Source organism: Thalassophryne amazonica, chromosome 7 (genome assembly GCF_902500255.1).
Source record: "Thalassophryne amazonica chromosome 7, fThaAma1.1, whole genome shotgun sequence".
Lineage (NCBI taxonomy): Eukaryota > Metazoa > Chordata > Actinopteri > Batrachoidiformes > Batrachoididae > Thalassophryne > Thalassophryne amazonica.
Window position 1 is genome coordinate 114,067,602 of NC_047109.1, and position 14,799 is coordinate 114,082,400.

The 14,799-nt window shown below is 42.9% G+C and overlaps 1 protein-coding gene across 1 annotated transcript in view; it reads right to left on the reverse strand.

Annotated features, from left to right (window-relative positions):
* Positions 1–250: 250 nt before the first annotated feature.
* Positions 251–14,799, reverse strand: part of sall3a (spalt-like transcription factor 3a) — a 29,090-nt gene continuing 14,541 nt past the window's right edge. Inside the window, 2 exon segments of the mRNA XM_034175380.1 lie at positions 251–1,594; positions 14,334–14,668. Of these exon segments, the coding sequence (XP_034031271.1) occupies positions 1,163–1,594; positions 14,334–14,668 (767 nt within the window). The 3' untranslated portion in view covers positions 251–1,162.

Below are 14,799 nucleotides of genomic sequence, written 5' to 3' on the forward strand. Positions count from 1 at the left end.
ATAAACCATTCGTGCACACGCCTGTTCTCTTTTTTTTATTTACGAATGTTCTGATTGAGTGATGGGTTTTGCACTCTGACGAGCAGCACAGATGGAATCAGAGAGAACCGCCTCTGCAGCCTGTCGGAGTGTTAACGTTGAAAACAATGAAAACAGCACGTGATAGATAGCTCAGTCAAAGGTTAAACGGGAACTCACAGACAAAACGTCTTCTTTTTAAAAAGTGCATTCACAAACATGTCAAATACTCTCAACTCATGGTGTCTATTTTATGTGATACAAAATATGCATACCTGTTTTAGATTTGTCTGGATTTCTATACATAGATATTTCTTCAAAAGAATCACTTCTTTTTTTCCTCCTTTCTTTTTTACAAAGGTTAAAAGCAGGGCTGTGGTCATAGCAGCTTCGGATATCTCTAGCCTTTTTTAACCACGTCACCAGATACACGCAGTCTCCACAGATATCCAAATAAAACCTTTTTTGTTGTTGTTGTTCATCAAATGACATATTGTGTTTACTGACAGAGATATTCACCAGTGAAGCCTGCAGTTTAGAAAAAAATGGATCAATAAAATGTTTGGGACATTAAATATATTTTGTATACCCGCTTTTTGTCAATATCATAAATATTAAAGACACAGGACAATATTATAAGACTGCTGGGAGACTAAATGTAAAGATTAAAACAGTTCAAACAATATTTTTTCAAGTTTTCGAGTTCATGAGAAAAAATAAAAATCGGGCGAGCACAGTCTTCTGTTTCTCTGCGGCTCTTTCGTGTATTAAAAGAGCAGGTTCTGTCCTTGAGCGACTTTTAGTCGTGTTCAGATATGATGCTTGCCCATCACCGGTTTTCAAAGGAATTTTTAAAAGCAGTCAAACATACTGATAAAAACCAATAAGTACCATGCAAATCTTGCAAGACAACATATTCTCAAACAAGAGACAAATTATTCTTCATATAGGCGAAATATCAAGTGAGGGGAAGAAATGGGTGAAAGTCAAAGACCTCTAATCAATACTAAATACTATGTTTCCAAAATCAAACAAAAAAATACTTAATCTGTACATAGAGTAAGTTCACAATGGATCAGCAGTTTGTTTTCCTTGCAATTAAACCCTTTGCCAAAGCCTGCCTTGGAATAATACTGAAAAGTCTTTAATTGATCCCGATTTGTTTGTTCTCCTCCATAAATCTGGAGAAGGGGCGGCTGGCTCCAACTTCCAGTCCGGCCTTCTCCATACCCGTCATCGGAGGGCTGCTTCCAGGGTGAACGTGGTCCATTCCTCCAGGCATGGCTCCCAGCGACGTGATTCCCGGTCCGCCGAGGCTGACGGGAAGCTGGGTGATGCCTCCGTTCTGGATCACAGAGATCTCGTTGTTCTTCATGGCGAGGCCGTTAGTGATGGCGGCCGCGTACTGGTTCCAGAAGCCCGGGTCTACATTCATAGCCCGAGCCGTGAGATCCTTCTGGAACATCTCGCTGAACTTCATGGCATCACCACCCAGCAGAGCCATGGGATTCTCTACGGACAGCCGCCGGCCCCGTCGGGCTGGAGCATTGTTCCACATGTGTGTTCCCATGTGAACCTAAAATTAGGAAGGAAATGAAAAGAAACATCCCGAGAGTGTCAGATTGAGCTGCAAATGCTCCATCCAAAGAAAATAATACATGCAAACAAACATTTCATGGATGACATGAAGGGGACGAGGCCAAAATTCATTCTAAAAACAAACAAACATGCATTCTTTGAATGTCTCTGGGTGCAGTGAAGTTGAGGTGAATCAGAGAAACTGCACTTTTTTACAAGTTAAAACTCATCAAAGCGACTTTCTGTCCATCCATCTGAAGCACTGAAAGTCACGACCTGGAGCTGAAACCAGTGAACGCCCAGCCCAGTCTCATGCTTTTTTTTTGTGCTTCCGTCACGAAATGAGTCACATTTTCGTGATGTGTCTTTTTTATTTTATTATTTCTTACCCTACCTATTCCCCTAACCCTGACCATAACGTCCACAGATTCCCTCTGCCCCCATGTCGCCCCTCATTTCATGCTCCTGTCACTCAAATGTATTCGTGCTCGTGTTACGGAAATGCGATGCGTTCCATGACGGTATCACGAACCGTCGATTAGGTTACATTTCATGATGCCATCATGAAATGCCATGAGATTGGGTTGGAACGCCTCGGATATGTCATCAGTCATCAGCTTCAGGTTGGTTGTGATCAGGACTCCAAAGTTCCATCAAAAGCATGATTTAACATCTGTTAGGGGCGGAGTCAATGAGAATACAGCAGCGGGTGCTCCTCAGCTCCACCCACTTCTACCAGTTCAATTTTACCTTTTGTTCATAACTGACCAGCACAAATAGAAACTAAAACATGTGAATCTGATAAAGGAACTACAAATTCAGCCAAATAAAATAAATAGCTTTATTCATGAATGCTAAAAATCTAAAATTTGATCCCAATGAACCTACACAGTAAAATCACCAGTGTTAATTTAACACTTGTTTAATTTAACACTGAATTTTTCTATATTATCTGTATATATACGAGGGCTGTCCGTAAAGTATAGGTCCTTTTTATTTTTTTCAAAAACTATATGGATTTAATTCATATGTTTTTACGTCAGACATGCTTGAACCCTCGTGCGCATGCGTGAGTTTTTCCACGCCTGTCGGTGACGTCATTCGCCTGTGAGCACTCCTTGTGGGAGGAGTCGTCCAGCCCCTCGTTGGAATTCCTTTGTCTGAGAAGTTGCTGAGAGACTGGCGCTTTGTTTGATCAAAATTTTTTCTAAACCTGTGAGACACATCGAAGTGGACACGGTTCGAAAAATTAAGCTGGTCTTCAGTGAAAATTTTAACAGCTGATGAGAGATTTTGAGGTGATTCTGTCGCTTTAAGGACTTTTCACAGTGCGAGACGTCGCGCAGCGCTCTCAGGCGGCGTCATCAGCCTGTTTCAAGCTTAAAACCTCCACATTTCAGGCTGTATTGATCCAGGACGTCGTGAGAGAACAGAGAAGTTTCAGAAGAAGTCGGTTTCAGCATTTTATCCGGATATTCCACTGTTAAAGGAGATTTTTTTAATGAAAGACGTGCGGACGGATCCGCGCGTCGGGACACAGCCGACGCGGCGCGGCGGCACAGGAAAAACACCTCCGTGTTGATAACCATTTGTAAAATCCAGGCGGCTTTTGATGGCTTTCAGTGGAGTGAGTATATGAGAAATTGTTTATCAGCTGGAGATGTTCCAACTTGTCCTCAAGGCTTCCAACGGAGGTGTTTTTCCTGTGGCGGAGCGTCGCGGCAGCTGTGAGCCGACGCTGCAATCCGCCCGCACGTTTTTCATTAAAAAAATCTCCTTTAACAGTGGAATATCCGGATAAAATGCTGAAACCGACTTCTTCTGAAACTTTTCTGTTCTCTCACAACGTCCTGGATCAATAAAGCCTGAAATGTGGAGGTTTTAAGCTTGAAACAGGCTGATGACGCCGCCTGAGAGCGCTGCGCGACGTCTCGCACCGTGAGAAGTCCTTAAAGCGACAGAATCACCTCAAAATCTCTCATCAGCTGTTAAAATTTTCACTGAAGACCAGCTTAATTTTTCGAACAATGTCCACTTCGATGTGTCTCACAGGTTTAGAAAAAATTTTGATCAAACAAAGCGCCAGTCTCTCAGCAACTTCTCAGACAAAGGAATTCCGACGAGGGGCTGGACGACTCCTCCCACAAGGAGTGCTCACAGGCGAATGACGTCACCGACAGGCGTGGAAAAACTCACGCATGCGCACGAGGGTTCAAGCATGTCTGACGTAAAAACATATGAATGAAATCCATATAGTTTTTGAAAAAAATAAAAAGGACCTATACTTTACGGACAGACCTCGTATATATATATTTCCCAGCTTCAGTTCTTTGTGGACAACCATTAAATTCAAATATGTTTATTCAACTTGCTGACACAAACATGAAATAATCTGGGCAGCTTTTATTATCACGTGGACCAAAAACAAGACAAACAAGGAAAATCTGCTGGGAATTTCATGTAAACGGTGTTTTGTTTTTGAAGGAAGTGACAGTAAAATGCTTTATTGGTCACACATTTACGAGGTCTGTGATAAAAGTAATGGACCTTATTATTTTTTTCAAAACCCATATGGATTTGAATCACGTGTGATTACATCAGACATGCTTGAACCCTCGTGGGCATGCAAGAGTTTTTTCACGCCTGTCGGTTACGTCATTTGCCTGTGGGCAGTCTTTGAGTGAGGAGTCGCCCACCCTCTCGTTGTTTTTTCATTGTTTAGGAATGGCTCAGAGACTGCTGCTTTGTTTGATAAAATTTTTTCAAAACTGTAAGGCACAACTGAGTGGACACCATTCGATAAATTCAGCTGGTTTTCGGTAAAAATTTTAACGGCTGATGAGAGATTTTGGTCTGGTAGTGTCGCCATAAGGACGGCCCACGGCGCCTGATGGCGATCTGCGCTTCGAGGCGACAGCGTCTCGCTGTTTCAAGTTGAAAACTTCCACATTTCAGGCTCTGTTGACCCAGTAAGTCGTCAGAGAACAGAGAACTTTCAGAAGAAGTCGGCATGAGGAGTTTATTCGGACATTCCATTGTTAACGGACAGTTTGTAATGAAAGGACGTGCGGGCAGAGTCGCATGTCGGGCCGGACCTGACTGCGGGGGGTCGCAACAGGAAAAACACCTCCGTTGGAAACCTTAACAGACAAGTTGGAACATGCCCAAGCTGTTAAACAATTTCTCAGTTACTCACTTGTTTAAAGCCATCAAAAGCTGCCTGAATTTTACAAATGGTTTTCAACACGGAGGTGTTTTTCCTGTCGCGGTGCACACAGATTCGCCGAGTCATCACGGAAACAACACGGCGAATTTGCGCGCACGTCTTTCATTAAAAAATGTCCTTTAACAGTGGAATGTCCGCATAAAGTCCTCATGCCGGCCTCTTCTGAATCTTCTCTGTTCTCTCACGACGTCCTGGGTGAATTAAGCCTTAAATTAGGATGTTTTCAGGTCGAAACAGGCCGACAATGGCGCCTGGAAGTGCTGTGCGACGTCCCGCTCCATGGGAAGTCCTTACAGCAACAGAAACACCCCATAATCTCTCATCAGCTGTTAAACTTTTCACCGAAAACCAGCTTAATTTCTCGAATAGTGTCCACTCGGATATTCCTCACAGGTCCAGAAAAAATGTTGATAAAGCAACGCGCGCCGTCCGCAGAGGCTATTCAGACAAAGAGATTCCGACAGGCGGGGTGGAGCACTCCTCACTCAAGGCCTGCCCACAGGCGAATGACGTCACCGACGCGTGAAAAAACTCACGCATGCGCACAAGGGTTCAAGCTTGTCTGACGTAAAAACATATGAATTAAATCCATTTATTTTTTGAAAAAAATAAAAAGGACCACTTTTTTCATCACAGACTTCGTATGTGCTGCCAAGAAGAACAGGAGGAGGAGGAAAAAGAAGAGGAGGAGAAAGAAGAAGAAGAGGAGGAGGAAAAAGGAGGCAGAAGAGGAAAAAGAAGAGGAGGAAGAAGGAGAAGAAGAGGAGGAGGAGGAAAAGGGAGGCAGAAGAGGAAAAAGAAGAGGAGGAAGAAGGAGAAGGAAGAAGAGGAGGAGGAGGAAAAAGAAGAGGAGGAGAAAGAAGAAGAGGAGGAAGAGGAGGAGGGAAACAAAGAGGAGGAGAAAGAAGAAGATGAAGAGGAGGAGGAAAAAGAAGAGGAGGAGGCAGAAGAGGAAAAAGAAGAGGAAGAAGAAGAGAAGGAAGAGGAAAAAGAAGAAGAGGAAGAGGAAAAAGAAGAGGAGGGAAATAAGAAGAGGAAGAAAGAGGAAGATGAAAAAGAAGAGGAAGAAGAAGGAGGAGGAGGCAAAAGAAGAGGAGGAGGCAGAAGAGGAGGAAGAAGAAGAAGAGGAGGAAGAGGAAAAAGAAGAGGAAGAAGAAGAGAAGAAAGGAAAAAGAAGAGGAGGAAGAGGAAAAGAAGAGGAGGAAGAAGAAGAGGAGGAGGAAGAAGAGGAGGGAAAAGAAGAAGAGGAAGAAAGAGGAGGAGGAAAAAGAAGAAGAGGAAGAAAGAGGAGGAGGAAAAAGAAGAGGAGGAGGCAGAAGAGGAAAAAGCGGAGGAGGAAGAAGGTGATTATTAATTTATGTTATTGATTGATATTTTGTGAAATGATGCAGCATTATTCTTTTTTTTTTTTTTCCTGTGTTCAAGTTCCCAATTATGAAGTCCTGAAAATCAACAGAGTTCCTCTTGGCAGCAGTTAAAGGCATCATCTGGCAAATACTTTATGGATCATTTTACAGTTTTATGAACCACACACACACAACACACACACACACACACACACACACACACACACACACACACACACACACACACACACACACACACACACACACACACACACACACACACACATTGACTATATCTCAATAAAAGGGCCACTTCCTTTGAAGGCTGCATTCACTGGCAGTATGTGTTAGTGTTACGACAAGGCGGCCTCATTCTGAAGGTTCCTTGGAATGCAGCCTTCTTTCCCCAGAAAACGAAGGATACAACAGATACGTATATCCTTTGTATCTCAAACAGTACAAAGATAAACTGTGCAAATTTGCCCCCCACAAGACAAAAGGGCTGGTAAATTTAAAAAAGAACAATTTCAGCCTCGGTAAGTGCTATTATAAACAAGTAATGTTTCTAAATAAACTATAAATAAGTACTGAAAAATGATGAATAAACTGTAGGTTATGTAGCTTGTTGCATACAGCTGTGGAGGTTGTCAGGTGAGAGGCTGCAGGGCCAGAAAACGCTAACAAGGACATTACAAAATGTCTAATATCTGAACACGTGGTTCAGCCTCAGCAGTCTCTAAAGGCCAGATTTCTTCATAGGATGCTGCCCCTGAATTAAGACACAGTATATATATATATATATATATATATATATATATATAGAATGGTGGCCTGTTTAATAGGGGTGCTACCATGGCGTTACAATTGTAGCTATTGCTACCAATTTAATGGCAGATACTACACTCAACAAAAATATAAACGCAACACTTTTGGTTTTGCTCCCATTTTGTATGAGATGAACTCAAAGATCTAAAACTTTTTCCACATACACAATATCACCTTTTCCCTCAAATATTGTTCAGAAACCAGTCTAAATCTGTGATAGTGAGCACTTCTCCTTTGCTGAGATAATCCATCCCACCTCACAGGTGTGCCATATCAAGATGCTGATTAGACACCATGATTAGTGCACAGGTGTGCCTTAGACTGCCCACAATAAAAGGCCACTCTGAAAGGTGCAGTTTTATCACACAGCACAATGCCACAGATGTCGCAAGATTTGAGGGAGCGTGCAATTGGCATGCTGACAGCAGGAATGTCAACCAGAGCTGCTGCTCGTGTTATGAATGTTCATTTCTCTACCATAAGCGTCTCCAAAGGCGTTTCAGAGAATTGGCAGTACCATCCAACCAGCCTCACAACCGCCAGACCACGTGTAACCACACCAGCCCAGGACCTCCACATCCAGCATGTTCACCTCCAAAGATCGTCTGAGACCAGCCACTCGGGACAGCTGCTGAAAACAATCGGTTTGCATAACCAAAGAATTTCTGCACAAACTGTCAGAAACCGTCTCAGGGAAGCTCATCTGCATGCTCGTCGTCCTCGCTATCGGGGTCTCGACCCTGACTCCAGTCTCGTCTCGTAACTGACTTGAGTGGGCAAATGCTCACATTCACTGGTGTTTGGCACGTTGGAGAGGTGTTTCTCTTCATGGATGAATCCCGGTTCACACTGTTCAGGGCAGATGGCAGACAGCGTGTGTGGCGTCGTGTGGCGTGAGCGGTTTTTCTGATGTAAGTGTTGTGGATCGAGTGGCCCATGGTGGCGGTGGGGTTATGGTATGGGCAGGCGTCTGTTATGGACCAAGAACACAGGTGCATTTTATTGATGGCATTTTGAATGCACAGAGATACCGTGACGAGATCCTGAGGCCCATTGTTGTGCCATACATCCAAGAACATCACCTCATGTTGCAGGCAGGATAATGCACGGCCCCATGTTTGCAAGGATCTGTACACAATTCTTGGAAGCTGAAAATGTCCCAGTTCTTGCATGGCCGGCATACTCACCGGACATGTCACCCATTGAGCATGTTTGGGATGCTCTGGACTGACGTATACGACAGCGTGTACCAGTTCCTGCCAATATCCAGCAACTTCACACAGCCATTGAAGAGGAGTGGACCAACATTCCACAGGCCACAATTGACAACCTGATCAACTCTATGTGAAGGAGATGTGTTGCACTGCATGAGGCAAATGGTGGTCACACCAGATACTGACTGGTATCCCCCCCAATAAAACAAAACTGCACCTTTCAGAGTGGCCTTTTATTGTGGGCAGTCTAAGGCATACCTGTGCACTAATCATGGTGTCTAATCAGCATCTTCATATGGCACACCTGTGAGGTGGGATGGATTATCTCAGCAAAGGAGAAGTGCTCACTATCACAGATTTAGACTGGTTTGTGAACAATATTTGAGGGAAATGGTGATATTGTGTATGTGGAAAAAGTTTTAGATCTTTGAGTTCAGCTCATACAAAATGGGAGCAAAACCACAAGTGTTGGGTTTATATTTTTGTTGAGTGTATATATATATATATATATATAAAATGTAATATAGCCAGATCATGATATAATCTTAGATATGCACATAATGTTTTCTATCCTGTAAACCGAGGAGTCATATTTGGGGAAACTACGTGAGTTTGGCCTGTGCAGGTGATTTTGATGCTGTTCAGTGTTCCAGCTAGTTAGCTAATGACCTCGCCCGCTAAGACTACACAGGTGGTAAGCTGGTAAGATAATTAACAAACATGTAAGCTTATTGGCTAATCACCCCTTTATAGACTGTTTTCACAACAGGCAAAAAAAACAAAACAAAACACACAACACAACACTCAGAACAACTACTGACAAAAATAAATGAAGTTTTCGTGAATCAAGATAAGTGGCTGTCAGATGTCTGGTTGTCAGCGTTATTAAAGAGAAACCAAACAGTGACAGTCTGACTGAAACGCAAAGTCTGGTGTCGCGATCAAAAATTATGACCAAGCTGCAACCAAAGGTACTGAAAAATTAAGCCAACACATAAGTGAAAAAAACTTGCAGTTCCTCGGACAGCCACTTGAGATTGTCTCCAAAAGTGATTTACTCCCCATAGAGCCCCATGTTAAAATGTCCAACTCCAAAGCAGAAATAAACATTTACAGCCTAGTACAAAATAAATCAATACATTTAAAAAAGGTTTTGGTCTCTAGCTTGCTCATTTATGACAACTGTGTGGGGGTGAATTTTTATGTGACTGCTCAGTTTAAACTGTTTTAAGCCATAAAAGTATGTATAATTAGGGGTGTGGTTTATTTGAATGACATGTAGGTAAGAGCGGGTGCTGGGTCCAGTCGCTAGCAGACCTGGAACTGTGGACTTGACCTTCTTTGTCTTTTGAAAGAATATTACTGTATTGTAAAAAAAATGCTATGGCATTAGTTGTACCAATGGACCATCTAAAATGTCTATGCCCATTAGCACTAATTACACTCAACAAAAATATAAACGCAACACTTTTGGTTTTGCTCCCATTTTGTATGAGATGAACTCAAAGACCTAAAACTTTTTCCACATACACAATATCACCATTTCCCTCAAATATTGTTCACAAACCAGTCTAAATCTGTGATAGTGAGCACTTCTCCTTTGCTGAGATAATCCATCCCACCTCACAGGTGTGCCATATCAAGATGCTGATTAGACACCATGATTAGTGCACAGGTGTGCCTTAGACTGCCCACAATAAAAGGCCACTCTGAAAGGTGCAGTTTTATCACACAGCACAATGCCACAGATGTCGCAAGATTTGAGGGAGCGTGCAATTGGCATGCTGACAGCAGGAATGTCAACCAGAGCTGTTGCTCGTGTATTGAATGTTCATTTCTCTATCATAAGCCGTCTCCAAAGGCGTTTCAGAGAATTTGGCAGTACATCCAACCAGCCTCACAACCGCAGACCACGTGTAACCACACCAGCCCAGGACCTCCACATCCAGCATGTTCACCTCCAAGATCGTCTGAGACCAGCCACTCGGACAGCTGCTGAAACAATCGGTTTGCATAACCAAAGAATTTCTGCACAAACTGTCAGAAACTGTCTCAGGTAAGCTCATCTGCATGCTCGTCGTCCTCATCGGGGTCTCGACCTGACTCCAGTTCATCATCATAACCGACTTGAGTGGGCAAATGCTCACATTCGCTGGCGTTTGGCACGTTGGAGAGGTGTTCTCTTCACGGATGAATCCTGGTTCACACTGTTCAGGGCAGATGGCAGACAGCGTGTGTGGAGTCGTGTGGGTGAGCAGTTTTCTGATGTCACTGTTGTGGATCGAGTGGCCCATGGTGGCGGTGGGGTTATGGTATGGGCAGGCGTCTGTTATGGACGAAGAACACAGGTGCATTTTATTGATGGCGTTTTGAATGCACAGAGATACCGTGATGAGATCCGGAGGCCCATTGTTGTGCCATACATCCAAGAACATCACCTCATGTTGCAGCAGGATAATGCACGGCCCCATGTTGCAAGGATCTGTACACAATTCTTGGAAGCTGAAAATGTCCCAGTTCTTGCATGGCCGGCATACTCACCGGACATGTCACCCATTGAGCATGTTTGGGATGCTCTGGACCGGCGTATACGACAGCGTGTACCAGTTCCTGCCAATATCCAGCAACTTCGCACAGCCATTGAAGAGGAGTGGACCAACATTCCACAGGCCACAATTGACAACCTGATCAACTCTATGTGAAGGAGATGTGTTGCACTGCATGAGGCAAATGGTGGTCACACCAGATACTGACTGGTATCCCCCCCCAATAAAACAAAACTGCACCTTTCAGAGTGGCCTTTTATTGTGGGCAGTCTAAGGCACACCTGTGCACTAATCATGGTGTCTAATCAGCATCTTGGTATGGCACACCTGTGAGGTGGGATGGTTTATCTCAGCAAAGGAGAAGTGCTCACTATCACAGATTTAGACTGGTTTGTGAACAATATTAGAGGGAAATGGTGATATTGTGTATGTGGAAAAAGTTTTAGATCTTTGAGTTCATCTCATACAAAATGGGAGCAAAACCAAAAGTGTTGCGTTTATATTTTTGTTGAGTGATCCTCCATCATCCAAAAAAGCACAAACGGTTTACTCCAGCAAACCTCCTATCAGGGTGGCTTAGAAACTGCAGACCTGGCAACTGGCTGGTTTGTAAAGTGCATACTGGCAACCTGCTCTAAAATGAAAGTAAAACTGTGTCCGGCTGCATTCTCAGCCAGAACCACAACAAATGCTGCTTTTGCTTCAAATTTTTACCCCGATGGAGTACAGTCAAACAAGTATCAAGCTGTACTCACTAGGACTACCCCATTTAAAGATGTCTGAAGATGACTGAAGCTGAAGCCATGTTTGTTTTTAAGCTAAGCGCTGTCAGTACCATGCAATGGTACAAAACATATGGAACCAAAATTGTAAATGTAACACAATGGCAAATGGGACGAATGATCCATATCATGTGACATACAAACCACCATTCAAATGACAAGGATCAATTCAGGCGTTATATAACACCAAATAAACCACATGGGCGCCTCCCTAGGGAGGTGTTTGAGGCACGCCTGGCTGGGAGGACACCCCAAGGAAGTCAGGAATAGGTGGAGAAATCATTTCCCCACACTATCCTGGGAACGCCTCGGGATCCCCCACTCAGAGGTGGTTAATGTGACAGAGAAGTTTGGGGTCCCCTGCTGGAGCTGTTGCCCCCGCGACCTGATCCTGGATAAGCGGTTGCAGATGAGTGAGAGTGAGTGAGTGAATAAACCACATAGCAGTTCAGAAAAGCAATAAAGTCAATTTCCCATCATCCACCAGTAAACAGGCTGAAAACAGGCTCACGTCTGTGCTGAGTGAAGTTTTCAGTCTCTTCGGTCTAGAATTTCATTTATTATTTTCTTATGATGTGAGTTGATGAACAGAAATGGCTAAACACAACAGTTTATTATACACATTAAATATATGCACTCTTTCTAGTTTACATTTTATTAACCAATTTGTTTCAGGGTTTGAAAAGCGCAATATTGCAGTTTTTAATTCAAACTATACATTGTGTATTTACAAAATATGCAGTGCAATTCTCCTGAAAAAAAAATCAATATGAATTATATTGTCTGTAAAACTCTATTATTCAACTTTTTTCCTGTCATCTAATGTTGTCCCAGTATGTATCAAACTGGCAGCCAAATATTACAATATACTGAAGCAGGGGATACAAGGGGAGATTGAGAAGTTTTGAGCCTGTGCCAGTAAAGTAGGGCATAGTTCTCATTGTTTTGCATTGTAAGAAACCAACAGTTCTCCAGAATGTGTGATGTTTTGACTCACTGGGTGCAACTGTGGGAAATGTTGATTTCTTAGAATGCAAAATATGGAGAACCGCACCCTACTTTTTCTGAGTGAGGCTCAAAACGTCTCAGTCACAGCCTTGTATCATCCTAGCAAGAAGAAGAAGAAGAACAAGAAGACAGAAAAACCAGAGTGTAGGTTACCGGCTCAATTAAAGCCCAAGGCAAAATGGCAATTTTTGCCATAAAAATGGCCGCCATTTCCAAACTAATGAATCTATGCAAATAATTTTAGGATGGGAACAATGTCAGTAATATAATAACATGCTTTTGGAGGGCAGTATGCATTTTCAGAGGCCCGACGTCCATGCCGTCGCCCAAAATGACAGTTAGATAAGGGCGAATATCTGTCATTTTGGGCGACGGCATGGACGGAGGGACTCAGAAAATGCATACCGCACGACAAATGCATGTTATTTGCATTATTGTCACTTTACTGAGATACACAACACGTAACGCGTACATAAAAAGTTGGCTCACTTTAACTTTTGTTGTGTCGGCTGGCGCACGCTGCTCTCCAAATTCAGCAGTGCATCCTCATCAAGCTGGCTGCTGTTCATTGTCATACTATCCATGAGAAAAATTTGTTTACGCACAGCGGGCGGGTATAGCCAGGTAGCATCGACGTAAATCTACGATACCGGCCTAGCAACGCCTCGGTAAAGAGATAATACTGACCAATATTGTGCCCTTGTTAAATTAAAATAAAAGTTATTTGACAGTTTTTGAGAAAATTGGGACCAAATACTCAAACTGGCTGTTTTTTACATAAAAATAGCCACCATTCCCAAATGAACGAATCTATGACTATAATTTTTTGACATTCAATATGTCAAAGACCCATATTGTGCCCTCGATAAATTACCAAAAAAGTGAGCAGACAGTTTTTGAGAAAATTGCCTTTAAGTGCTCAAAATGGCTATTATTGGCATAAAAATGGCTGCCATTTCCAAACAAAGAAATCTACCAATATGAATTTTAGACGGGAACAATGTCAATGACCCATATTATGCCCTTTCCAAATTAGAAAATAGTTATCAGACATTTTTTGAGATATCGCAATAAACGGATGCCGACAACAACTCCAACGACTACAACAGATGCCACACCAGGACATAGGGTTATCAGCCTATCACCCAGTAACCCAAAATGTCATAGCTAGGCCTTGAAGCCCAATGGTGCCATTGCATGTCTCCAGATATGGTAGCATGAAGTGGATAAAAGCCTCTGACTCTCTCCAGATGAGATATCAATCCATCATAAGTTATATACCCAAATAAGCCTGATATGTATTTGGAATAATGCCAATGACGTGTCTTATCCAAGGAGGAAGGCAGCATGACCACTCATCAAACCCACATCTATAGATTAGTAGCCCACACTGAAATTCCACAGAGCTGCCCTGTACTAGCCCCAAACAGCAAGGTGAGAAATATGACAAACCATGAAAGCACCTATGGTCCAACATCTGACGTGACCAATATATATATATAGAAATTAAATATTGTGATTTTGAGTGTTTTAAATTGGGATTAAATGTGTATGAAAAACAATTAAATGGCTGTACTGAATTAATGTTGTAGTGTCATAAATTACTATCATTGATCGCTTTATTTTTGTTGTATTAGGCAAACAATGATAGGCAAAAAAGTCTAAGATGAAAGAAATTATCATAAGATGGGGTAGATCTCCTGCTATTAAATCACAGATTTTAAATGTCTTTGCTAGAACGATTCAAGCATTCATAGAAAACCCCAGTCAGTGTGATCTTAATGTCATACCTTCAGATTCCCCTTTGTGGTGAAAGCCCTTCCACAAATAGAGCAGGCAAACGGCTTCTCTCCAGTGTGTGTGCGCTCGTGGATTTGCAGGGCACTGGCCGAAGAAAAATTCTTCCCACACGAGTGGCAGTTGTGCTGCTTGGGAGTGCGTCGTGGAGGCGGGGGAGCCAACATGGGGTTGATACTGGGGCTCATGGTGTTGTGTGGTGCTGCAGCAGGAACCTGGACTCCCACAGGCAGGTGGGAGCCGTCGCTTAGAGACACCGACTTGCCGTGTCCATTCATTTCCATTTTGATCATGTTTGATGCAGTGCTGGCCAAATTAGGAGTCAGACCTGAAAAGAAAGTGTTGATGTTAACATTAGCATCAGATTACTGAGCTATTACAACTGCATGAGGTAATTTTGCAAGATGGAAAACACAAATGGCCACAAGACAACCGTCTGGATTTTGCAGACTTGAAACC